This window comes from Pagrus major, chromosome 4, assembly GCF_040436345.1.
Source record: "Pagrus major chromosome 4, Pma_NU_1.0".
Classification (NCBI taxonomy): Eukaryota; Metazoa; Chordata; class Actinopteri; order Spariformes; family Sparidae; genus Pagrus; species Pagrus major.
In genome coordinates this window covers 13964395-13991388 of record NC_133218.1, presented here as the reverse complement: position 1 = coordinate 13991388, position 26994 = coordinate 13964395, and the positions used below count along the sequence as shown (strand labels likewise).

Here is a 26994-nt window from a genome sequence, read left to right as displayed (position 1 = left end):
TCTCCTCTTTTTTTTTTCTCCTCACAATTTTCGAATCCAGTCGCGGGCCGGATTGAACGGTTCGGCGGGCCGGATTCGGCCCGCGGGCCGCCAGTTGATGATCACTGGCATACAGGAATGATGCCTTCCAAGCCCTGTAACTCTCAGGACGATCGTTGAATTACAGAAGCCCTGAAGACACAAGTTCACATCTTATGAAAAAACCTGACAAAGTGAATTTGAGACTGTGCAGAAGCCTTGGGTGCATGCTGTGTCAGTGTCAGTGTCTGGTTGACTAACTCTGTCAGTAGAAGCTCCTTCTAATGCAGACGTAGACTGAGAGGTAACATGCTTTGCCTGCTCTTCTACATATTCTTTGGTGCGCTCCACTTGATCATCGGTCTGAAGATCGATTTTGGAGCTGAGGTCCTCACTGTGCTCTTCCATGTCTGCATCTAAGGCTGGATTCACATTGGATCTGGTGGTGTGGCAAAGAACACAGGCTTTCCCATTCATTTGTGAGGGCAGTCCTATTTGGCTGTGACAGTGCTGGCTGAAGGTGCCTCCGGCTGCAGCAGAAAAGTTGAAGCTTTACATAGCCCGACATCATGATCCGGTGGCCAATCACGTAAAAGGGGCGGAAGATGGCCAGAGGAAGAATAAAACCTTGTTTATCATGTAGCTTTGTAGGATTTTTTGTTCAACTTTGCGGTAAGGAAAGGAGAGGAAGATCCGGGTTGGGGCTTAAAAGCTGTTCTTCTTCCCTTTTCTGTCTAATGGGGGTGGCCAAACGACTTTTTGGAACAATCCCTCCACCTTCTGGATTGGGGGATGGCGAAAGATCCAAACTTGATGTGTAAGGGATTTTTTTTTCAGCACAAGTTGAATATAGCAGACCAGCAAATGCATCTGACTGTCAGTATAAGAATGGAGAATTTAAAAAAGTTTTAATGTCATGTAATGCAGTATTTTCCATCAGACCAATCAAATGAAGACAATTATAACACAGGCTACTGAGTGGGGTCAGAAAAGCAGTAAAATACTCTATCTGTTCTCTTTGATTGTATTCACATACAACTCATATCTAAGATATTCACTGACAAATAAGACTTGCTCGATATCTTAAGTATACACTGCACTGAGTGGCTGAGGGTCCCTTGGTGTAACATACAGTAGTTCAGAATGCTGATTGGATCAATGCCCGTGTGCTCGGCCACAAGCACACAGCTTGAAGCCTGCCAAGATTAAGGAGATCACATGATCACACAAATCCAGCTGCCTCATAGGGTAAAGATTAAATAGCAAATTACATAACTTTAAAACTATTACACCCTTTATTCTGCTGATCGGAATACACATTTACTGAGCAATTTTCCAAAACTTTTTTTTCCATTACAGTTTATTGCTGTATTTGCGAAGATTGCTTTGCAACTGTGCGATGTAGGAAAAAGACTGAACACTGACATCAAAATCAACTTCCCTCAATAACGATGCATATTCCTACCTCTCACCAGTAGTGATTTTCTCATTGCATTTGTGTGTGTTGTTATAGGTCCGTCTCCTGTGTGTGGCCATTCAGAATGGTGATCTGCAGAGTGTATGTTATCTCCTAAAAGAAGCTCGTATCACTGTGCCCCAGGAGCCATCCAACACCAACCCAGCCATCCTGGCAGCTTACTACGGCCACACCAGCCTTGTCAAAGAGCTGCTGGATTCCATACCTGGTAGGAGACAGGAAACAGCTCAGCAATCACAATATATTGAACAGAGCTTTAATTTTGTTAATAACATGTATTTATTTTAAATCAAAGGCTAGTTCATGTCCTGTAACTTTGACACAATGACAGTTTATTTAATGACATACTTATGATGTTGCTGTTGTCAGAGTTGGTGTATTAACACCTTACAATAATTAAGTGGCTTTCTCTTTGCCACTCTCCCATAAAGCTTTGACTGGTGAAGAACCCGGCAACAGTTGTATGCAGAGTCTCTCCCATCTCAGCTGCTGAAGCTTTTAACTCCTTCAGAGTAGTCATAGGTGTCTTGGTGGCCTCCGTCACTAGTCTCCTTCTCGTATGGTCACTCAGTTTGTGTTGACGGCCTGCTCTAGGCAGATTTACACGTGCCACATTCCTTCTATTTCTTAATGATGGATTTAACTGAATTCCGGGGGATGTTCAGTGACTTGGAAATGTTTTTGGATCCATCTCCTGACTTATACTTTTTAATAACCTTTTCATGGAGTTCCTTGGAGTGTTATTTTGTGTTCATGGTGTAATTGTAGCCAGGAATACTGATTAACCAGTGGCCGGACCTTCAGACACTGGTGTCTTTATACTACAATCACTTGAGACACATTAACTGCACTCAGGTGATCTCCATTTCACTAATTGTGAGACTAATTGGCTGGACCTCTGTTGAATTAGGTCAGTCATTTTAAAGGGGTTGAATATTTATGCAATCACTTATTTTCAATTACATATTTTTAATTAATTGAAATTACTTTGTAGAAATCTGTTTTCAGTTTTTTTTCTGTAGATTTTATGTTTTGTATAGTTTTTGACCAGTGTTCCATTTCTCAAAGCAATAAAAGGGGGAAACAATTAAGGGGGTGAATACTTTTTATAGGCACGGTAAATACTTAACTAGAGAGAATACAAACGGAGTACCCCTTTATTTTGTTTGACCTTCTCATTAACACTAAAAACCATCATTAAGAAAATGATCTTTGAGCCATGACGTCTCATTTCAAAGTCAGCTCCTCAAAGTTTTAAACTGTCTCTCCCTGTTTGAACTTCTGCCTAATTTTCATGGTCCAGTCTGTGTGGTTGTTAATGATGTAAGGAAAGTCTTGGACCTGATCTCCTCTGACTGGTTTTGGCTCTCTGCTTCCCTCGCAGGTCCGTGTCTGAGGAGAGACTTGCTGAACTGGATGCTGGCCACATCTTGCGAGCAGGGTCACCTGGACATGGTCCAGCTGTTGGTCCACAGCTATGATGCAGATGCCAAGGACTGTGCCATCCATAGCAATGAGTTTGCAGTCATCACTGGACTGCCTCTCTATGCTGCTGCAAGAGCAGGTAGGGAGACACACGTGAATACACTCCAGACTTCATCGATACTTATTTATGTGGGAGACGACAAATTACGGCAGCTCATCAATCCTGTGTGTTTTTGTCTCCTTTCCATTTTTTTGTTTTTGCAAAGTTGCTGTTTTGTGTAAATTCTTGATGAAGTGCCACATGTTATGACATGATGTGACATTTATGACATAAGATACAGTCGAAGTAAAACAGAAATAGCATAGGACTATTTGACTGATGTTTCATGAATTTAATAAATCCATTCACACCGTAAGAGCTGTGCAGAGAAACAGCGAAATATCTCTTCACAATCATATCACTGTCAGAGAAACAACACCAAACTATCCCTAAAATAGCTTGACAATTCTTTTCATTGTAAAATGAGCCTCCTATGTGTATTCAATTACAAAATACCATCCAAATACAGTCTAAATAAAAAAAAGGAAAACAAAGTGTTCATGGTAAACACTGTTTACAGAAACCAAAACCTCCTGTCAATATCAGGTAATGTTAGAGTTTAACTGTAACTACCAAACATAACAACCAAACATAACAACAGGCTCTTGTTCATAACCCTACGGTACGTTTATTCTTAAAGGAATAGTTCACTCTAGAACGAAATTCAGTCATTATCGACTCACCCTCATGCTGATGAGAAGTCCGGTGTAGTTTCTTATTCCTCAAAATACAGCTGGAGACCCGCGGGGGTACCCTCCTGCAGCAGAAATCCATATAACGGGTGTCAATGGTGTCCGAGAGAAAAGGTCCATAAAACTACACAAAAACTTTGTAATATTCCTGCATACTGCTCGTCCGCTGCAATCCAAGTGTCCTGAAGTGGCGACATCCAGAGTTTACTCGAAACGACATCATTTAGTACATTTTTCTAGCCTAAACAGTCACTATACTATATTTGCCTGGAGGCACGCTCCCAGCGTTCTGGATACATTGCAGTGGTTTAGTCGCGGAGGCTGCAGCCAAGAGCGAGTTGCAGTAGTCCAGGCGGGAGATGACCAGCGCTTAGACCAGGACTTGCGTTGCGGCCTTTGTAAGGAAAGACCGGATCCTGCGGATGTTGTAGAGGGCAAATCTGCAGGATCGGGCCACCGCAGTGATGTTGGGGGTACAGGATAGTCCGTCGTCGAGGATTACACCCAGGTTCCTCGCAGTCGATGAAGGCGATACTGTGACAACCTCGACAGTGACTGACAGGTCCATGTGGGGGCAGTCTTTCCCTGGGATGAAGAGTTCAGTTTTACTAAGGTTGAGCTTGAGGTGATGCGCAGTTGTCCAAGCGGAGATGTCTGCCAGACATTCCAAGATGCGCGTTGCAACGTGGGTATCGCAGGACGGGGGAAAAGACAGGAACAATTGGGTGTCGTCTGCATAACAGTGGTAAGAGAATCCATGTGATGTGATTGCAGAGCCTAGTGATCTAGTGTATAGTGAAAACAGAAGTGGTCCTAATACAGAGCCTCTAGGGACACCAGTTTCCAGAAAGCAGGGGTTGGACAAGGAGCCATTCCACATGACCTGAAAGGTGCGCGATTTGTCAGGTATGATGTGAATCAGAGCAGAGTCAGCGATGCCAAGTTCGGCCAGAGTGGAGAGGAGGATTTGGTGGCTGACTGTGTCAAACGCAGAAGATAAGTCGAGGAGAATGAGGACTGATGAGTGGGACGAGGCTCTGGCGGCACGGAGGGACTCAGTCACTGTGAGGAAGGCCGTCTCAGTGGAGTGAGCAGTCCTGAAGCCTGACTGATTAGGGTCAAGGAGGTCGTTTTGTGAAAGATAGGACAGTTGGTTGTAGACGGCGCGTTCCAGGGTTTTAGAGAGGAATGAAAGAAGAGACACAGGTCTGTAGTTGCGGATGTCAGCTGAGTCTAGGGTGGGTTTCTTTAGGAGTGGTTTTACTGTAGCTGTCTTGAAAGGAGCTGGAATACGGCCTGAATTGAGGGAGGAGTTGATCAGGGTGGTAACGAAAGGCAAGATGTCATGTGAGATGTTTTGGAGAAGAGAGGAGAGAATCGGGTCAAGGGACCCGGTGTTTGGAGGATACACCCCATATCCTCCAAATACAAAACCGCTAGAGACAGAGGTTTTTGCTCTCTCTTACACTCTTAGTTTTAGTCGCTTACCTTCTTGTCCTCTTTATCCTCTTGTTACTCCTGTACCTTTTTGCTTCTTTTTTGTTTCTGCGTACTATTTTCGATTTTTCTTAATTTGATAACAAAGTTTCAACGACAACTGAGTTTGTTTTCTTTATAACCTTGCTACCAGTTTAAACAACCTTGCGTGGTTCTGAATAAAGAGAGAGATCCAAACAGAATGTATTGTGCATATGAAGCTAAGCTGCTTCCAATGCCGAACTACCATCGAGAAGAGACTTGGCAGAACCGTTCAACTGAACCACACTTCGTCTCTGGGACCAGAACACCCACAATTCGCCATGCAGCGGTTCCGTCCATCACATCCAGTGCTTTGGTCCTGATCGAGTTCTCAACTCCGGAGTGGCCTTCACATTTAAAAGTAGGCTAAACCACCCTCTCAACTACTCATGACTTGGTTGATGTCAAAATTAACATAATATTAATAATAGTCTTATTGACAATAATTCAACATCCAATTTTCACATTGCCTTTCAATATTAATTACTTGAATCTGTAGCGAACAGATCATTTCCTCCACCATTCCCCATTTCCTCACTCAATTCACTATCATCATTTTGAATGCTTGTATTTGGTAAATATTCATGTTTGATCATTATTTCATTTAAAATCATTTGTGTTAATATCTACTAAATTAATAAACATTTTCATTTAGACCCAGTCATGATTCTGTGTATTCCTTTGAAGTGGAGAATGGAGATCAATTTAATCGAGAAGTCAGACTTTTAGATATTTGACTGATAACTTCATATAAATTATTGATTCGATTTCAGTTTTCCTCTTCTGAGGTGGTGCAACATCATTAAGATTCTGCTACTCTGTAGAACAGACCTTATCTCTGTCCTGCGGGTGTCCTTTGTCCTTTTGGCCCCAGGTAATTCCACCAGGCCCCTATTGTAAATTAGTTTGAGGTGTTAAAAGCTGCCCTTCCTTGGAAGTGGGCAAACTCCGCAGTCTGGATCACATCATTAATGATAGTTTTATGGCTGTTACTTGAGCAGGAATTGGTTTGTTTAAGTGTACCTAAGATGCCTTTGTTAAGGAATGTAACAGTGCTGAGCTGGGTCTGCTACATAAATAATGCTGTGTTTATGATGACAGTTTTAGTTTTAACAGCTAGCCCCCAGGTGTTGTCCAATATGCACCAGGCACTGTGGTATTCTGATGCATTCTGTGACTTTTTCTCTCCCCCTGACCCACAGGGCAGTGCCCTCTCTGTGCTCCCAGAACTTCTGATTTACAAATTAAAGACTGGATATTAAGAGTGTGAGATTGAACTTGTACTGAGGAGTATAATTTGTGGCACAAATCTGGGGTTGAGGGTTTGAAAGTACCTTCATTACTTCCATGATCTGTGTGTCTCAGCCACCGCTGCTGCAAAAGTTGACACGTTTAGTAAGCCAGTGGGCTAAACTACAAAAACCTTCATTTTCCTATTGCTCCTAACACTCAGTAGGTGATTTGTTAATTTTTACCAGGGGGATGGCTCAATGGGAGCACCACCCTGCCCCGACACACCTATGTACACCTCCCAAAGGACATTGTTGACGCCTTAACCATAACTGTGACATTTCTAATTCTACAATTCCATTTTATCCAGTTATCTTCCTTCTCTCCCTACTACAGTCGTATTTTTATAACTGTATTAAAGTAATGAGTAAATACACCTTTAAATTGCATGCAGTGGACTGAGTTTATTCAGGCAGGGTTTTCTCATGTTTCTCACAATACACTACAAGCAGGGTCATTTTAAGTTACATGACCCCTTGGAATTTTTTACCATCTAAATTCCTTGAAGGACACACAATGAACATTGTGCAAAATAGTACAGCCTGACCGATTCATCGGTAGGCTGATTTTTTCGGCCGATATTAGCCTATCACAGATATATCGGTATCGGTGTATATATTGTCCGATATGCACCGATATGAAAACCTTATATTTATAAACTATAATGCAGAAAAACATGCTTGGGCTAATTTAAAATTGGTGTAATGACATAGTTTGTCGTGCGCTTCAACGGGGATAAAACAGCTGGTGTCAGGAAATGTAACAGCTACCTCACTAATGGTTAAACTATAAACCAGCACAAAAATGACAATTACCAACATAACGTAAGCCACCATGTTCTGAACAGGCACACTAAAAACACTTACAAAAAGTAACCTTTAGTTTTAGAACAAGCAAACTTGTTGTGCTCCTCCTCTACATGAGAAACGCTGGGAATCCACCGGAAGCTGCTCTATGACGTCGCGTCTGCTACAGGTTTTGTTCCGCCCTCTGCACGACATCATACCATGAATGTATAAAGAGAACCCAGTGGGAACGTTTCAGAAGCGGAGCCTTTTGTCTGCCTGATTTTGTTGACTTGCTCAGATTTTGTTGATCTGGTAATTTTTCGGTTTTATACAATCGGGAGTCTGCACAGGGTGTTTTATTTTGAAAATTGACCGGATGCTCTATGCCGTTCCTGTGTCTCTGACTTCCTGCCGGCGCGATCTGCTCTGTGCAGCTTGTTGTGGCTTCAGTCAAAAATCGACCAGGCAGCCGGAACGCAAAGCAGCCATGCACGGCTGGACTCCACTGTGCGCCGTCGATCGCGGCCGCTTGTGATTTGTAACACACTTTCTGCCACTAGGGGATGGAGAGTGATGGCAGGTTAACAAGGGGGATGCTTTTTGGTAATTTTGCTAACAAAGGGGACGGCATCCCCCCTCATCCCCCCTCAAATCGCCTACTGCTAACACTAACATGCACATGTCTCTTTCATCTCATGGAGCATCTTTCCCTCACATCTCTCCCTCCATGCCACCACTGTCACAACTGTCCAGGAGGGCTTACCTTACAATTTGAATATATCTGGCCTAGACGAACAACGATTGTACTTTGCCCAATTCCATGGTCTAATTTCCTCTTATGGCTGCTGTCAAACTGTAGTTAGCTTATGCTCATATTATTGGAGTAGTAGTTGAAGTTGAAACTGTAGTCTTGACTGAGACTGCTGTGATACAAAACTGAATGCTACTGCTGAACAGACAGACTTCTGTATACAACTTCAAGCTGCCTACAGCTTAATGTTTGTATTTTTTGTTCGTATTTTCTCTTCATAGGAGAATTTTACAAATAATGCTTCATTTTCTCTCTTTTTGTCAGAATTGTAAAGGGTGTAGTCTTCTTGTTGGAATAGAGTTTATTAGACTGGACAAAACAAACAGCAGGTTCATTATGAGCATCACATCATGGCTAATCAATTTATCCATACAGTGTATGTTAACAAGTAGTGTGAGATAACACAACATACAACAACACTAAATCAGAATGCCATCAACACTAAGGTTGTCTACAACACATTGAAAAGATCGTTTTAGTTAAAATATTTTTATATCTCTTTATGACAGAAGCACAAATTAGAAAAATATAAAGCCATGTATTTGCAAGTACTGGTGACAGATACTGAGTGAAAACTGTCCACTGCTGGTACAGTGAACAGAGTAAGTGGAGTGAGTAGTGGAGTGAGTAGTGTGCTCTGTGTTGCAGGTAATGAGGAGATAGCTCACTTCCTGCTGCAGAATGGAGCAGGATTCTCCTCTTACACTCTGATGGACCATCCAGCTTTCAGCAAACACCTCCTCAGACTCAAACTACAGGAAACCTCCACCGCAGGGGGAGAGGAGGTATGTGTTCTGGAAATGTGTTTCTGAAACAACAAATGTGTGGGGAGCGTCATCGTTAGGGTGTATATTTATCATTGTTTCTTCTTCCTGTTTAGCTTTTGACCACAACAATGAATTGTGACCGATGTTCTCTCAGAGAGCTCTGCAGGGACAGATAGGTATCTAAACAACATCTCTGTAAGATGTGGGCCCATGTAAGGGGTAGAGAACAATGCAGAATAAAAAATAAAAACAAACAAGAGGAGTTTATATTCATGCCATTAACTTCATGCATCATAAAAGTGATCAGTGTGATGGTTGTGTAGAGTTCAGGTTTTTGACTTTGGATCAGTTTTTAGGCAAACTGAGGAGAAGAAATGAAAGAGATTGTCTGAGATTGTGAAAATAATGAAAAAAAGTGCATGCATTGTAGCTCAAGTACAATTTATTTACAAAAAAGTAAACAATCTTAAATAAGTAACCATTAATCATATTGTCCTCCTGCATTAATTGAAGAATAAATAAATGGCGGGCAGCTCTTTCAAGTCACTCAGGAGGATATTCATGATTATCCCAGTTCAAGTGTATCCAGATAATGATTTCACTACATCAACTTATCCCGAGTTTTTAATCACATTCATAAAATCTTATTTTGTCCCATCCCTCACGTGTAACAATAAGTAGTTTTCAGCAGGTTTATAATGTATATCAAATGACTGAAAATGCCCTTATATAAACTATCATGATATGGTGATGATGACTTTTCAGAAGCACACGTATCCTTGTTTGTTTGTACATTGGAAACCTGTCTATCAAAATAAAAATGCATGAATAAAATTGAAAAACAAAAATCTGAAACATGTAGGAGATCTTTTTGTTTTCAATTCATCTCGACTAGACTGGATTTTAAAATTTCTGACTTAAATCAAACTTTGTGTTAAGCTTCAAAGAATTTATCCTTATGAATAAAATATTTAACAAATACAGTAATACAAAATAACAATTAAGTACATTTGTTTGTGTATAACATAGCATATAGTTGAAAATGGAAATACATTTGTTTCATGTTATCAAAAATAAGCGTGATTAATCAATGTGTGTGTGTGTGTGTGTGTGTGTGTGTGTGTGTGTGTGTGTGTGTGTGTGTGTGTGTGTGTGTGTGTGTGTGTGTGTGTAGGCTGTCAGTGTGTGTTGGAGTGGTCTGCAGCTGCCCTGGTTGGAGCTTGACTGGTTCATGGATGTCTCATCACGTATCACCCACCTGGATCTGTCTTCCAACAGCCTGGCTGCCCTGCCCTCTGTGGTGCCCTGGGGTCTCATCCGCCTGCAAACTCTGGATCTGTCTAATAACCTCCTGAAAGAGCTGTCGGCTGCTCACACCTCCCAGGAGGTCATCTGCTCAAGGTAAATACATCCAGGCTAAATGTAGTTGAGACAAATATATTTTCACACCAGGACACCAGCAGCTAGTCAGTGTCCTCCATCTTGGATATGATGAATGTCCTCCAATTAAGGACCTGCAAAGGAATACACATTTTCTGTCCACATTGTGACATGAATCAGTATCAAATTCAGCTGTGTGTCCATTACAGAGATATCTCTGCATAAAAGTTTACTGGTAAGCACAATGTGGAGGAACAGGCAGCTTCCATCAAAAATAACAGTGGTGAAAAATGGTTAAGTACTTTGCAGAGAAATGTACACAGCCCATATTCAGCCTTTAAATGAGCTGTCAGGGGTCTGCAGTGTTGTGATCTAACAATCTATCTACAGTCATCGCCCTCAGCCATGTACCCAGCATGGACCAAGTTGTAAAAACACCAGCAAAGTGGGAGCAGAAAAATGGTGAGTGGTGCCTTATCAGGCCTGTGAGAGCTGACCGAGCAGAGTGGACTTTTTGGGATGGGGCCTTAAAGAGATGAAACATTCAAACCAACACTGATCACTTGACTCAGTCATAATCTGGTGTATCTGTGTATAAAAGAAACCCTCTGAGCCTCTCTCTGTCCTGTGCTTCAGTTTACGGCAGGTCAATCTCTCCAACAACCAGTTTGCCAGTTTGCCACTTGGACTTCTCCATCTGACCCACATCAAGAGACTTTGTGCTGCCAAGAACCAACTCACATTCCTGTTTGACATCCCTACCAGTATGTCCCAACTCATCTTATATCTAGCTACGTATTTTGAAACAAAATTTGAATATAGATTTTATATAGATTTAAAAAATATAGAAACTAAATTGTAGTCAGTTGCCTATCAAGGTCATTTTAAAAGGGTTGCCTCAGTGAAGAAAGCTTTGCAGCAGCAGTAGTTTTGCTGGCAGTTTTTAGATGCACATACAGGACATACAGTCCTGGTCAAAAGTTTACATACACTTGTTAAGAGCATGTACAGTATATCATGACAGTCTCGAGTTCAAACTATTTCTTTTTTTTATGACCAAAATGTTTTTTATTGTTTTTATGTTTACAGAACAAAGTAACTGGCAGAAAATACAAAACAACCAAAACAAACAATAGTGAACAGACCACATAAATCAACAAAAACAGAAGGAAAAAAAAGATAGACAGTACTAAATATATGTAAAATAAGTACAATAATAATACACAGCTACACTGTACTGGAGAGCTTAGTTGTCTACTAGTTTTAAATGCCAACACTGAACCACAGGGGCCGCATGCCTACATCACCAGCTCACAATGAGTCACTCTACTCCAAAAGGAATCACTTGTGGTCCTGTGATAAGATCAGTATATTTCCCCCATTTAGTGTTGTACAGGTCTAGCCGATTTACCATCCTGTATGTCAGCTCTTCATAGGCTGCCACTACACTTAATTGGGTAAACCATAGACTGGATGGAGGAAGATCCACCAGTTTTCATTCTCTAAAAAGGAGCTTTTGGCCCATGACGACTGGTGGATCCACCCCACCAGTGGTTTAGGGGGCACAATCACCCAAGACATCCAGGCTAGGTAGAAATGGGATGTCCTTACCAACAACCAAAACAATGTTGTCATGATTTGCTGACCACCATCTCTGAACCTTGGGACCAAAGTAAATGAACAAGGGTCCCTGGGGTGCCCCCACATCTCCAGTGGGTTGAGTCCTCTCTTAATCCAACCCCATATAATTTTGCAGGGGTCCAATAAACCATATTTTGAATTTTGAATTGCACTAATTTGGTCCTAATCTCAGGGGATGTTTTAGTGTTTAGTGCACAAGATGGCACTCCTCATCACTAACTGACTGATTGAGGTCTGCCTCCCATGTCTGTTTGAGGCCATCTGTATGATCACCTAGCCTATCCTGCAGCGGCGTGTTTTTGACGCTTCCTTGCTCTTTCCAAAGACATTGAGTATTTCCCCAAGGGTATCGGATCTGAACAGAGTATCTTGAGGATTCGGAATAGCCTGGTTAAGTAAATTGGAGATATTTCCAAAATTGATTCTGAGGTGTATGATATTGCTCCTTTAACATAGTGAAAGATTTAAGTACAGACCCATCATACATATCCTTTAAGGACATGCCTTTTTTGGCACATACTTTCCAGTAGAAGGGTTTCTTATCTATACCGAGTTTTCGATTAAGCCACAGACCTGCTGAAGGGAACAGGTAAAGATTACCTCTCTACAGAAATAAAAAACACATCACAGAGTTCAGCAATGTCTCCTGTTACTCACTGTATAAATATTTTGGCCATAACATTACACTTTTTTCTAGACCTGCAGGAGTTTGGGAGGTGTTTTCCCATTCATTCTTATGGGGAAATGTTCAACTTTGGTTCTGCTACTGCTGCAGCTTTATGTTCAGCTAGAGAAACTGTTCATCTATCAAAATGTTCAGCTTTCTAAGCCCATTCAGCCTTGTACTTTTCAGCTTTTCAGCCTTTTCAGCTTTTGAAAAATTCCGCTTTTTCTGCAAAATCTTGACCATTCATTGTTATAGATTTATGCATTTCAGGCAAGTATTTCCGGTGTATTCAGCAGTTTTTCCCAAATCACTTCAGCCGTCAGCATTCACACTGTATTTTCGCAGGAAATGCAATTTTTCTAGTTAATGTTTAACTTCATTGTAAATTCATTGATAGTGTTAGTCATTGGGAGACACATTCATGTTGGGATACACAGGCCTGTTTGTGAAGGAGAAATCATGTTCATTACAAATAAAGAAGTTAACATGAAACATCACAAGCCATATAACTGTTTATTGTGATCCTAAATTATATTCAAGGCTCCATTTAGGGACGATATGTGTGTTTTTGTTAACACCATCAAACTATGTGTCACCACCGTCCGACAGCAAATCCGACGGCGGTGACAAAAAGAGACTCATGAGTTGGATACAGCAGCCATCTTGTTTTCTTTCTGTTGCTAGCTGCTTCTGGCTTCTTCTTAAAATGCATACATTTCTGTCATAATTTAAAATAATCCTGACATGTGATGGTTGTGACATCAATAAATATGAAATAGAAAAATACCAAACCTATAGCAGCTTTTCTGACTTTGATGCCTTTAGCAAACTTGGAGGTTGGAAAAGAGGTCCTCATGAAAATAGTTGACCTTGTGGGTGTCTGACTTCATTGCTTTTTCATAAATATACAAATATACAAAATACATTTTGACTAACCACAAAATAAAAATAAATGTTGCTGAAAACTCACTGCTTTTAGTTTGAAAGATATTTTACATTCTACTCTGTAATATGTTTTATACATCTTACATGATTTTTTCACATTTCTATTAATCAAATTCAAATGTTATTCTCTTGTTTTGGGACAACTGGTTTTGTGGGTACTGGGCTGACATGTAATCATATAAATTATAAAATTATAAACAAACATGTAAAAATGTTACACTTGTACAAAGTACCCACAGATGATCAACCATGGCTATTTTAAACAAGAAAATAAAATGTAATTCATTTTCAACAGAATGAGCACTTTTCTTTGTGGGACATGTTTTTTGCTAAAGAATCAGTGAGTTCTGATTTACACTGTGGCTCTGTTCTTCTCATCCCATTTCACTCTGTCAGCTACAAACTGGATCGGTCTGCGTAAGCTGGAGGAGCTGGATGTGTCTGATAACTGTCTGACCAGTCTGCCCACAGCAGTCATGCACTGTTTGAAATCCTTGAGCTTCTTCAATGTGTGCAGGAACAAACTGAGCACCTTCCCTGACCCCTGGGCCTGTCCGCTGGTAAGAAACCAGACAGATCATCATCCACCTCCCGTTTGTTATATCTACTGATTTCACAGGATTGTTCTTTTAATCAAATTAGCATATTCCAGTTGCTGTTGCCCATGTTCTCTGGGTATTACTGGATGAAATTTGTTTTTCAGTATAATAGTGTAATAGTGTAATAGTGTAATTTGCCTTCTATAGTTAAACAATTACAGCAGTTCATTTATCATGTCTGGATTGTTGCAATCTATTATAAGTCAGGCACTGTGTTTGTTGGATCGAGTAAAAACTGTTGGAGAGGTTTCTCTGCCGGAGGACAATCAATGTTCACACTAAGTGTTTTTGAACATGTGCATTGTGTTATGTTATTGTGTGTATGTACACATTTCTTTTATCATTGTTATCGTTCAGGAGAGTCACAAAGTCTTGTGATACAGACAAACATCTTGGTGTTTTTGGTCTTTCCCTGGGATTCGTTTACAATAAGAAAAATGTGAAACCAGACCAGAGACCATACTTTTGGAGAGAAATTTGGCAATAGAATAGAAAATAATTTGTATGGTTTAAAGCACAGTTTACCCCAAAATCATTATCTACGCCATCCCATACCATCGGAACGTCAGGTGAAGTCTCGTAGTCGACAAAACATTTCTGGAGCTTCACAGTACAACAGAGTTGTAGCATTCTGCTAAACAACTGAAGTAGATGGGGACTTGTTTTAAAATGTGACAGTACGGTGGAAACAGAACAAACATAAAATGGTCTTAAACAGTTGAAAAAACGTTATGTTATTTACATTCTCGACGTGCAGTCAAGATCATGCACACACATTAGACTATTATTATTAGACTTTTAGTTTTATTAATATTCATCTTTCAATTTTTACAGCTGTAATCATTGTTGTGGCTTCTGTACATCACCATTAAAGTGTGTCGCTGATGTGACCGGTCTTAAAATGTATGGAAGGGTCTTAACAAAGGTATTAAAGTATTAGATGTAACTCCCGGATTCCTGCATGTACCCTGCCTGTTAGAAGGCAGCTTTTTCTTGCCACTGTCACCAAGCGCTTGCTTATTGGGGAAATATTGGGTCTCTGTAAATAAATGAATTAAAGAGTATGGTCCAGACCTGCTAAAACTGGAAAGTGTCATGAGATACCTTTTGTTGTGAATTGGCACTATACAAATAAAGACTGATTGATAGACAGGCCATTTAATCTTAGCAGCTACAGTGAGGATTTCAGTTAAAAACATAGGGTGTAAATAACTTCTTTACTCATCAGTTTAGGATCTCTGGGCTTCTGGAGACTTTGAATATGCTGGGTAAGCTGTATGCAGCCATGTGATGTTCTGTTCTGTTCTGTTTCCATCGTACTTTTACGTTTCAAAACAAGTCCCCATCTACTTCAGTTCTTTAGCAGAATGCTACAACTCTGTTTTACTGTGAAGCTCCAGAAATGTTTTGTGGACTATGAGACTTCACCTGACTTTCCATCAGCGTGCGGTGAGTAGATAATGACTGAAATTTTCGTTTTTGGTTAAACTATCCAAACCTTTTTCGGTTCTCTTGCCAAATTTCTCTCCAAAAGTAGAGACAAAAAAAATGTAGTGGCAACTATCATTGCATTATCTAGATATATGTTGATATAGATATATATATTACTATATTTCTTGTGTAATATTCAAAATCACAAAGTAACAGCTGAAATGTTTCCACACATAAATATTCTTCTTTCTCTTCCCGTACAGAAACAATGCAAAGCTTCTTTCAATGTAATTGAGAGTCTTCCAAACACTATCTCCATCTTCTGGAGGACCCAGCTGCAGGAAGTGGACTTCTCTGACAACAGCCTGAAGGAGCTGCCCTCATATATCTTTGAACTGGAGGTAGGAGCCATCATCTGGATCTGTTGTTGTACATCTGTATCAGCACCACACTCAAGTGCAATAAATAACTAAAAGTCTATGGATTAAACAAAAATAAATACATATTAATTAAAACAAACACAGTAGTCAGACTCACTCCTATGTGTGATGTATTAAGAAGCCTCCAGATGGCGCTGCTGCTGTGTGGTCGGCTCCATGTTTGACTCATTGATTTACATTCTTGTTGTGCAGCTCAGAAGCACCAGGAGTTAGTTTACAAGTTAGATGTAAAATATTTGGCTCACTGTGCCAACACTAACGATGGAAACATGTTGGGATTGGATTATAGAGCTCTTCAATAGAATAGCAAACCAAATAAGTGTGTTGGACATGCCAAGTGTGTGAATGTAGCAAGAGAAGTGCCAAATCAAACTGAAAAGGAAAAAGCAGAAAGAAAGAAGTGTCCAGCTGTGGGCCTCGTACAGGAAACATAGATGTGTTCTGTAGTGGCTCATGTCTCATTAGTTAGATGTACGTCATGGCTGACATGTGACCTGTAATAGAATGTATTCCGTCCTCCACATCCATGACTGTCACATCCTCATCTCCCATTTTCAGCAATACATGTTTTATCATCTAACTTCATGTCAGACCATTCTTCTATTTCTGTCCTTCACAGTACAGCTCTCCTCTGACCGTACCGTGTTGACAGTATTAGTAATGTTTCCCTAACACCACTGCTGACAGTGGCAGATGTTTTATGGTTTTGTCAGGTGATTTCCAAATGTCAAACGTTAAGGCCGATGGTGTAAGCTTCCTCTTCCTCTGAATGAAACTCACCTACAAGTGTAGCAGAACAGGTTGTCATATGTAACAGGTTTCACAAGGGTGTTGATGATACTCATGATGTCATCATATGAATACCCAGTTTCATTCATCAAGTTGAAACAAGCAGTTTGTCATGATGTCTGTCAGAGAGTTTGCTGAATCTGCCTTTTTAATCTTGTGCAAACAAAGCTCACAGAACAAAAGGTGAGAGATTTGGGATTTGGGAGCACAAACATGTTCTTGCATGAGGCCCAGTGACCTTTTTTGTAATTTAGTCATTCAGTAATACAAGATTATACAGGAAGCTACTCTTGTGTTCTTGTGGTTGGCTGTAGTGCTCCATGCTCCACTATAAGTCCTCTATAAACTATATAAAGAAGGGGTGTAAATCAGATACTCAAGATACCATTCATGATATGTTGCCCACAAGCGATTCTGCAATAATAGAAACATTGCAAGACAATCGTCTAATGATAGATCACAATCTGTCTAACTCATGAACACAAAATACCCCTGAAAAAGGCAAAGTACAGAAACTTTGTATTTATTCACTGCATTGTCGGGTCAGTTTCACAAAATCTGACATGAACTGAGAAGAAACAGAAACTTGTAAACATCTGTCATCTCTCCAGTGTAAAACAGCCACAAACTGCCAGTCAGCAGAACAGTTCTGGAGTTCAAATGTTTAAAGGAAAGTTACAATGGCTCTCACAGTTCTTCTCCTCATACCACAAGTCATGAAGTCAAACTCTCAGGGGAATCTGCACGCCAGTGTGTCGATAATCATATCACAAGAGGAAGACTACAATACATTATGTGGTATCGATATGTCCCACCCCTGCTATTAATTGATAACATGTAGATATATTTCATAATTAATCTTGAGGGTGACTTGAAATAAGTCTTTCTTTCTTTCTTAAGAATCCTAAACACAGAACTAACAAAGAAGAACGGTTAACGAGAGAAACAAAAGAATAATTGTGTTCAAACGCCACCAGAAGTTGTAGTCCACTGGGTTCGTTCTGACCAATATTTTCATACAAAAAGTATTCAGTGATTAAATGGTGCATTATTATTATGATTATTTCAAAACAAATACAATTAATTGAAATAATGAAACTAGATGATATCCATGATCGAACTGATTGATGTGAGAAACCACACGTTCATCCTGAGCTCAGTCAATTATAGTCACCATGTTCTGATCATTCTCTGATAGTCTCTGACCCGTGATCCAGTCTCTGATAGTCTCTGACCCATGATCCAGTCATCCAGCTGATTGTGTGGTTCATAGTATCTCACCCCTCCTCCCATCAGGGTCTGGTCTCCTTAAGATTATGTGGGAATCAGATTGCAACACTCCCAGCCCCCGGTAAGTGGAAGTGTTCTCGGCTCAGGACCCTCGATCTTTCCAGGAACCAGCTGGGCAAGTAGGTCCACAGAGATACACACTTTATCGTGTGTGTGTGTGTGTGTGTGTGTGTGTGTGTGTGTGTGTGTGTGTGTGTGTGTGTGTGTGTGTGTGTGTGTTTACACTGTCACTGAACAACTCATTCATCCTCAGTGGTGTTAATGATCGTGTGAAGAAACATGCAGCTTTAATGCACATCACAATCTGTCTGACATTCAGTCAACAAGTTGGTGATCCATTGTTTTCTAGATCGAGACAGATTCAGTTTAGTTTAGTTTTCATAGAATCTGAATCTGAATCTAAAATCCACTTTGAAATGTGATTTATTTTGATTCAATTTCTATATTTTTTATTAAGTATACCTTGGTTAAACTTTTAACATTTCTTGATGACTAATTAGGCATAATTGATGAAAGGTACAGTTCAGATCTATAATCATCTGTCTATCATGACTGTTTATCTCTTCAGCTCAATACCTTTGCTCTTTCTCTTGTCAGAACAATTGTCATGCTTATAAATATTTCTTGACAACTGACTCATATTAAGCTCAAATACATATGGGATACTGTCAGATCATCCTTTTCATTGTCAGTGCACTCTGTTTATTTGACTTGTTACTATATTTCAAATTGTGTCTTTTAGGACAGAGGAGGAGCCCAAATCCAGAAGGCTGGCCTTCCTCACTACATGGCACAGGAGGGACCCAGACCCAGGTAGATCTGACCAACAAACATGGAAATAATTCAACCCGACATACAAATAAACTTAAAGATGCGATAACAGCGTTCCTGCTTGCTACTAATGATGTGGAATTTAGATTTTAGGGATGGTGTCAGGACAACTAACATTGTTCGTGCCATTATTTCGACTCTTCATTGGTATGAACGTGTGATTGTAACAATTAACATACATTTAAACATTTGTCAGTATTATTTTTTAAACTTGTGATGTTTTCTTGTCCTTGCAATAGTTTTTAACACAACCTGTTATTTAGGTGAGACCTCTCTATCCTCTTGAAGATTGATCTCCCTACAGAAACTTTTTATCTTTGACTGACTGTGTAAATAGACTTTTGATGACATGCAATATTTGCCTATTTCCATTGATCGTGTACCATGAGTTGAGTGAAAAAAGTTAAAATTTGTGTTTTGGGGCATTTGGTCTCATTTTGGTTATCATTAATCATCTTCATTCGATGGGGTCCTGGTTCACTATTGGGAACAGCTGCTCTGTGACATACCTCACCCAGACTCACTGTGGCTGTGGCACTTTCTATCCTCCCCTGTGAATTGATCCATCTGTGACCCTGTACAGGCTGGACACACTGGATGCATGGACAGCGTGTGTGTCAAGCAAGGCTGCTGCATCACGTCATCTAGAGATTCGGATTCTAGCCTACCGCGTCACATGCGCGTTTCTCGGCAAAAATCGACCAGAACACGACCTGTAGACAGTCTGTTACGTATGGACATCATCATGCAGCACTGCAGCTGCCTATGTGAACACAAACAGGCGAGTGAGCAGCAGCAGCTTGGCAGTACACGGGCGTCCGGTGTGTCCAGCCTGTTTCTTCACACACCTTTTGATATTTCGAGCTTTGTTGGAAATAAACAGACCTGAGAGGAAGACCTACCTGACAGGCTTTAAATCATTCATGTATTACATATACAAAATACAAATACATACAAAAACATCTGCACTACCAAATATGATTTTCACCCCACTGGATGTATTAACATATTATCTGATTACGGTCCTGTAACTCCAACATGGGTCACGTCCATCGCTGTTACAATGCTGTCTGATTAAAGACATCGTTATTGTGTAACAGTGTATTTTATTTTAGTATTACTCAATGCTTCACATGCTGTGTCAGAGAGATAACATCCTGCCAACAACTCACTTCTATGGAAGATGATGACTTGTTTTTCTTGATTGGAAATGTTTGGCACAGACGAAGCCAAACGAGTCCAAGTCAGCTCCAGTGTTAGCTACATGCTACTAAACCTTACACAGTGATTTGCTGTGTGCTGTGATCATCTGTATTGCTCTGTCTTGGCAGTGTGTCCCATAGAGTTTTCCATGATTCTGCGGGATTCACTGGAAGTGCTTTACTTGAACGACAACCAGCTTGAGTGTGTTCCCCAATCAGTGTGTGGTCTGCACAGCCTCACTGAGCTCTACCTCTCTAAGTGAGTCCCTCTGTGTGTCTGCCAACCTTCACCTGCACGTAGCCATCCCTCTGTCACACTGATGATATATTGATGTAATGTTTGTCTGGTTATACAGAAATCCCCTGATCTGTGGTTTTCCAGCTCTTCATTCATTGATAGATGATGTCCGAGAGTTGCATAAGTTTTAGAGTCTGATTTCTCTGCAGGGGGAACTCTTGTCTCTGTCAGTGCTCAAGATAAAGATGTCAAACATAACCGTTTCTGGATGCAAGATCATTTGTCCATACACTAGCCAAGATTCTCTGTAACTGGGGCCAGTGTCTACCAACACTCAGGTGCTCACAGAGCTGGCAGGCAGCATGTCAGCACTATCTGTTCCACAAGGACCAGATTAAATGTAACTTTTTTTAGCCCTCATGAAGTACATCTTGAAATGAACAAAATTATAATTTAGATTGCCAGTTTGCTGCTTATTTTCAGCACTTCTGCTGTTTATAAGTCTGTCACAAATCCCGTATTCCCATATACTGTGTTGCATTTGGATCATTAATGTGAATAAAACAATGTAGGAACTGGCAGACCATTTCTATTACAGAGTTCAAAGGGCTGAGTAACAAACCACCCAAAACATCTTCATCCCTGGGAACCACTGCTTGTTATGAGGTCTGTCCTCCTGCTACAGCTGTTTGCAGCTGTTTTATGCGAGAAACACACAGCTCTGCTTTCACACACCACCCAGAATGATTGAATAGTTTAGGAAGTTGTGGATTCACAGAGTCCTACTGCTGCCAAAAAGTTTCTTTCGCAACATATCCATCTGACTCCAGTCAAAAATGTGTTTCTATTCTTGTTTCAACAGTTGAATGATTTTCACCTTGTAAAATGATGTATGTGCATAGTTTGACGTTAGAAGGCTGTTTTCACATTCATTGCTCAACATGTAAAGTTTCTCTGTGTTCATTGATCTTGATGGATCATTCAACTAGTTTTAGAGGCGGGCCTGCAGGCATGATTTGCGACATTACCAGTAGTTTTGAAGTAGGGGTGTCGCGATGTACCGATTTTGACAAAACACAGGGAAGACAAAGTTATTGATACATTTGACTGATTATCTTCTATAGATATTGCAATAATATAGTTATTGTGAATTTGTTTGGCCACAATAATTGTGTAGTGAAAGTCTAACATGTGACTTGGAGGCCAATCCTGCTCCAATAATCAGCATATACAAGTGTGATGTGGGAGCCTGAAGCTTCCAGTGAAGAAGACAATCTCCTATGAAGTAGTTAAACTTTTTAAACGACATATATTTGCATATTGATAGATTCAGGATTTTTTAATGAGGGAGAAGGAGTAGATGTAGTTTTAAGGATTTTAACATGATAATAAAACTAATGAGTCAAAGTTTGCTGTTTCTGGAGGGGACCTTTAAAACCCTGGTTGCCTCTTTCAGTGAAAGTCCAATAGTTCCATGTCATTTTATTAGGAATTGTTTAACTTATTACGTTATTCAAATCTGACATTTGGATGATAGGTATCGCTGAACAGCCTATCTTTAATATGAACTGCTGACTCATGTTGTCTCACCTGCTCTGGTAACAGTAATCCTGGGATCCGGGACCTTCCAGCAGAGCTCGGACAACTCTCCAACCTGTGGCAGCTGGACATTGAAGACCTCAACATTGCCAATGTCCCCCAGGAAGTGAGAAAAGAAGGTACTGTCTAAATGTCTTTTTGAAGACAATTTCAAAAGAAAAGGACCTCTTCAGTTTGAACAGCAAGCAACACGTGTTTTTCACTGTTCATATGAGCATGGCTTTCAGACAGATACAACTGTGAACATCTCCTTTAGAGGAAAACTATGGTTTACATGGTCAAAAATCTGGTTTGAATTGAAGTAGTTCAGTGCCATCATGAAGTGAGTTATCACGTCACCAAGTGAATAACCTGGGTTAGGATCTGGGAACATGGTGATATCTCTAAAAAGACATAAAGTAAGAAACTGGTTAAGGAACATAAGCAGTCAGACAGTTAATCCAGACTAACTAAAGAGCTTTGTCTGGAGATCAAACTGACAGTGAGCATGTTGCTCATCATCCCTCACTGCTGTCTGTAAACAGAGAGTCTGGATAATAATCTTACTGCTCTTCTTCATTTCTCTTCTAAATACTTTGTCTAACATGGAGGTTATTGGTTTTTTTTCTTCTTTTTTAGAAAGACAGTTTTATTAAGTTTAGCCATTTCTGCTTCATGGGGCTTTTACATTTTCTCCACACACAGGGACGATCGTGAAGAATGAAGGCTCATCCTCCAACAGGCCCATTCCAGTTGTTTGGGTTTGCCTCTATTATTCATGAAGAAATCATTTACTAGAAGCAGAAATATTCCAGGCATTTAATGGCTCTGGCAGATCAGAACACAGAGAGAAGTGAAGTCATCAGAATAAATCATCTCTAGTCAGTTATGTCAGTAAATCCAAAGGAGAGCCTTTCATTTCAGATTTAAATATAAGCAGTTAAACAATGTGATGAAACTTTCCAGCTAAACACTGACAGAGTAATGGCATCATGATTTATTATCTTTTAAAGGAATCACAAATGACTTTCCTTTGCTTCCACACATGCAGTGCTCTAAATCACTGTGTAGCAAGACTAATCTTTAGAGAAGTTATTGCGTTGTCACTTCTAAAAAAAAAGGAATAATTAAAGTACTAGATATAGTTTACCCTCCACTTCCTCACACATGGGTGGACTTAATAATTGGTCCATCGCAGACCTTTCGTCTCCCACCACGCTGCTATCAGCAGAGTTGTTTAGAGAAAGAGTGGGAGGAATGTGTGTGAAGTTGGGAGTCCTTATTGAATCCTCCAACCAGCCCTTCCACGGCCCATGTAATGGCTGGTGACAGAGAGCGTGAGTAGACGTGAGGTGAGATGTTGTTATCACTGGGACAACTGGAGCAATGTACCCTGTCCTGAGGGCAGGAAAGTGATGTCCTCTGCTTCCTCCAGCTTAGTAGTTTTACCAGACCATCACCAGCCTCCATCAGGGAGTTGGAGGCAGCCTGTGAATCTCCCTCTGCTGAGATGATGGCCGCCAGCTTCTGTTGCTCTGCCTTTTCTATGATGAAATGGGCTCTCAGCCTCCTGCTGAGCCACCTGCTTCATCTCAAAAACCTCTGTGACCTCTGACCTCCTGCAAGGTCCTCACTAACCTGCCAAGAGTCGAGCTCTCTCTGGGTAATGAGCTCACCACTGTAAGACATCTGTGATGATGAATTGCAGCACTCTCTCATCATAGTCCTCACTAATACCAGTAAAGATGCGTGGCAGCTGGCTGGTCACCGGCTGGAAGAGGATACGCAATGTGATGATTACATTCTGCAGATCTTGGCGTGGCAATCAAAGATGGTTAAGTGGGTCCCTATCGCTATCTTGCACTCCTCTGAACCGGTCAGATATCACAGCCCAGTGCCCTGCATCAACACTGAAAAGTGCAGAGTTCACAACACTTCCACCAACAGCGAAAGACAGCCCCAACTTCCCGATAGACTCAAACAGCTTGGCCATGACAGCAACCTCAGTTTTGCTCAGATGTCCACTTGTTTCAGCCTGTCAGCTCATCTGACTAGACTAGATAAATGTAGGAGTGAAATTAAATATCCGTGTGTATGGTTTTGTTGTAATGTCATTTCTAACACCCTGAAAAACAAATCTTTATCTCACTGATTTTTTCAGGTCCTGCTTCTGTCCTGGCTTTTCTCCGAGCACACCTTCGAAAGGCAGAGCCTTGTAGACTGCTGAAGATGCTTGTGATTGGTCCAGCCAGGCAGGGAAAGTCGACTCTTCTGGAGATTCTACGGACAGGCCGGGCGTCCCCCTTCCCCCTAACCGAGCACAGCATCTCCACCTCTACCTGGGAGCTGGACAAACCCAACGGAGGCAAACACAGCGTGAGAACAACACAAACAGCACATTATTAGCTCATTCTGTACATTCAGTGCATGCCCACACACACACACACACACACACACACACACAACATGGTCTGTCTGTATTTTTCAAACCCTAACAGATGTTTTTAACCAAAGACAGGGGAACTTTTGAACTGAGCTTGAAATCTAGTAATTACAGTCTGACACTGGTGCTTACTTTGATTAGCTTCTTGATTTCTGTGTCTTTCTTGTTCAGAAGTGTAACAGACTGCACAGAACTGAGAGCATTTCCAACCAAAAGCACAATTAGTCATTCCCTTTTGAATTTTGGTAAAAATCCTGTCATCGTGACTTTGAGCCATGCCAGCAGCATGTTGGTCTGTCTGTCGGTCGATCCACCACTTTGGTCCAGACTAAAGAGTGCAGAAGTCACGGCCCTTCCTGTTTGTCCTATTGGATGTTATTTTGGAAGATAATTTTTCAACTTGACAAAGTCGTAGTTTGTCATAAAACTAATAAACTATAAGACTGTGAAAATTAAACACAATTATAAAGACTACACAGCCAGCAGTCGCTTTAGTGCTGTCGTCTCGTTGAATGGTCACCAAACCCATAACTTACACACTGTAGAGCTGAATCCTGAAGACTTTGGTGATTCTCTGACTTTCCCTGTAGACACTAGGAAGACATTCGGGGTTTTGGATGAATTGTCATGAAATGTGGCACACACATTCACATTTGCCACAAGATGATAAATCCCATGACTTTTTACTAAAGGCCAACAGAAGGTCAACATGCGAAAATGACCAAAACCTTTGCTTTTAACAAAATAGCCGCAAATTTACATCTTCATTAACTGTAGTTAGTATTAGTTAGTTAGTAATTAACATGTTAGCATGCTAACATGGTAGACATACTGCTAAATATGAGAATGTTGGCATTGTCACTGTAAGCATTTAAGCATGGAAAAGAAAGAAAGAAAAACAAAATGTCTTCATCAAAAATCATCTGAGTCGCTGAAAGGGCGGCAAATGAATGTGCTGGAAAACACATCTGTCTCTGTCTTGGCCTGATTGTTATCGGTTGCCATGGTGATGGTAACTAAATTGTTAGTGGTAACAGACAGAGAGAGTTGATTTTATAGTGATTTTAGCTGAGGCTCACCTCACATTATCACGTTTCTCCCTCAAAGACAGTTACTGCTATCACTTAAATGGTGATATGGTAGAAACTATGAGAGTCTACTGAGCACATTGTGTAATTTTTGTTTGTTTATTGTAAAAAATGTGGCCCGTGGAGCAGTTAAGAAAACTGGATGTGTTTGCCTGCCTCCAGATATTTTTCCTCTCAGTTTGATGGGACTTGTGTGTTGGCAGTTGGTTAGCGCTTCTGTCATTTAAAAGCCCTCTGAGCCAAAAGTATTTGTCCGATTGCTTCCAGAGGCACTTGTGTGCAGCAAGCATGACATTTCCTTCAAGCTGATATTTAATTTCCTTACGTGAAGTGAACATTCTGGTAATGGGAGCAAGTTGAAGACAAGGTTTTTAGAATTTTTTACAGCTCCTCCCGACTCTTTCAGTAGGTAACACTTAACAAAACGATGCATTCCTTGTTTGTTTAGATCAGTTGGAATGCAAATAAGGCAGGAAGAGGCATCTGTTCCATCAGACAGAATGAAATTACAAGAAACAAAGGGGAAGGAAGGGGTGCGTTTGCATTCAGACCTGCAGGGGGCACACAGTTGATGCGATCAAGGGGTCAAATTAGGATGGGGCAGAAAGGACGCATAGCTGGCAAATTGAAACATCAAGGTAGCTGAAAGCTACTCTCAGAAATCACTTGATTAGCAAGTCTCCAGCCCAAATGTCTATTTCTTCATCACTCTCTTCATACCTTGGCTAGGTCCTCCCCCCTGGTCGAGGCTGCTTCGTTCAGGGTCTTGCATGCCTCTGTTCTCGAGTCAATGAGTTCATAAGCTAAAGACCATAATCCTTTTATGTAAACAGGCCAAGGTTCACCCACTCAAAGGTTACACTGTGCAGCATTCAGTATGATCAACCATTAGGGAAACTAACACAATTACATGTGCGTGATTGAATGGAATTTCTTTTACATACCATTAAAGCCTGAATTAATGAGCACTGCGAGCACGTGGGACATTCATTCATGCCTCTTATAGTGAATCCACGAATACATTCACGCACCAATTTCATCATTTAACGTTATTAGAGAGTTAATTCTGCTGCCTGTTTTATGTCATCTGACACTTCACAAGCAGTGAATGATGGGCTACTCTTTGCTCACAATCTATATGTAAATGGATGTAATGGATGTTCATTTATCCATGCAGTTGACATAAATAAACATAAGAAATATCATGAGAGACTGTTGGTCAAATTATTACGCTAGTTGTATAATGCAGTTTTTTATTTTGTTTTTTGTTTTTTTTTACATCTTCTGTCCCAGTCACACTGCAAGAAATGGTTCTTATTCTGATCTGATTCTCAAGAACTTTTGTGTCTGTCAGAATTGTGTCTGTCAAAGTGTTTCCTAGTTTATCAGTCTGATAATGTATATGAGATGATGATTGAGATAATAGATTAATTAAAGTCATTGTAGAAGATGGCACAAGAAACACATTTTTCCTGCTCTCTCCCTCTTTTTTTTACTTCACCTAGCCTTTACATTCATCTGACAGAATCCAGGTCAGACTTGTTAA

The 26994-nt window shown here is 40.6% G+C and overlaps 1 protein-coding gene and 1 pseudogene across 1 annotated transcript in view; one reads left to right on the top strand and one right to left on the bottom strand.

Moving 5' to 3' along the window:
- The window catches only part of lrrk1 (leucine-rich repeat kinase 1), a 111318-nt gene that overhangs the window by 29745 nt on the left and 54579 nt on the right, over positions 1-26994 (top strand). The window contains exons 4-15 of the mRNA XM_073464207.1: positions 1532-1703; positions 2880-3059; positions 8768-8904; positions 10061-10287; positions 10903-11030; positions 13916-14079; positions 15813-15950; positions 18075-18187; positions 18811-18881; positions 20231-20360; positions 21945-22057; positions 24079-24293. Coding sequence (XP_073320308.1) covers positions 1532-1703; positions 2880-3059; positions 8768-8904; positions 10061-10287; positions 10903-11030; positions 13916-14079; positions 15813-15950; positions 18075-18187; positions 18811-18881; positions 20231-20360; positions 21945-22057; positions 24079-24293 — 1788 coding nt within the window. The remainder of the gene's footprint in view (positions 1-1531; positions 1704-2879; positions 3060-8767; positions 8905-10060; positions 10288-10902; positions 11031-13915; positions 14080-15812; positions 15951-18074; positions 18188-18810; positions 18882-20230; positions 20361-21944; positions 22058-24078; positions 24294-26994) is intronic.
- LOC140995283 (prohibitin 1 pseudogene) lies at positions 23284-23910 on the bottom strand (annotated as a pseudogene).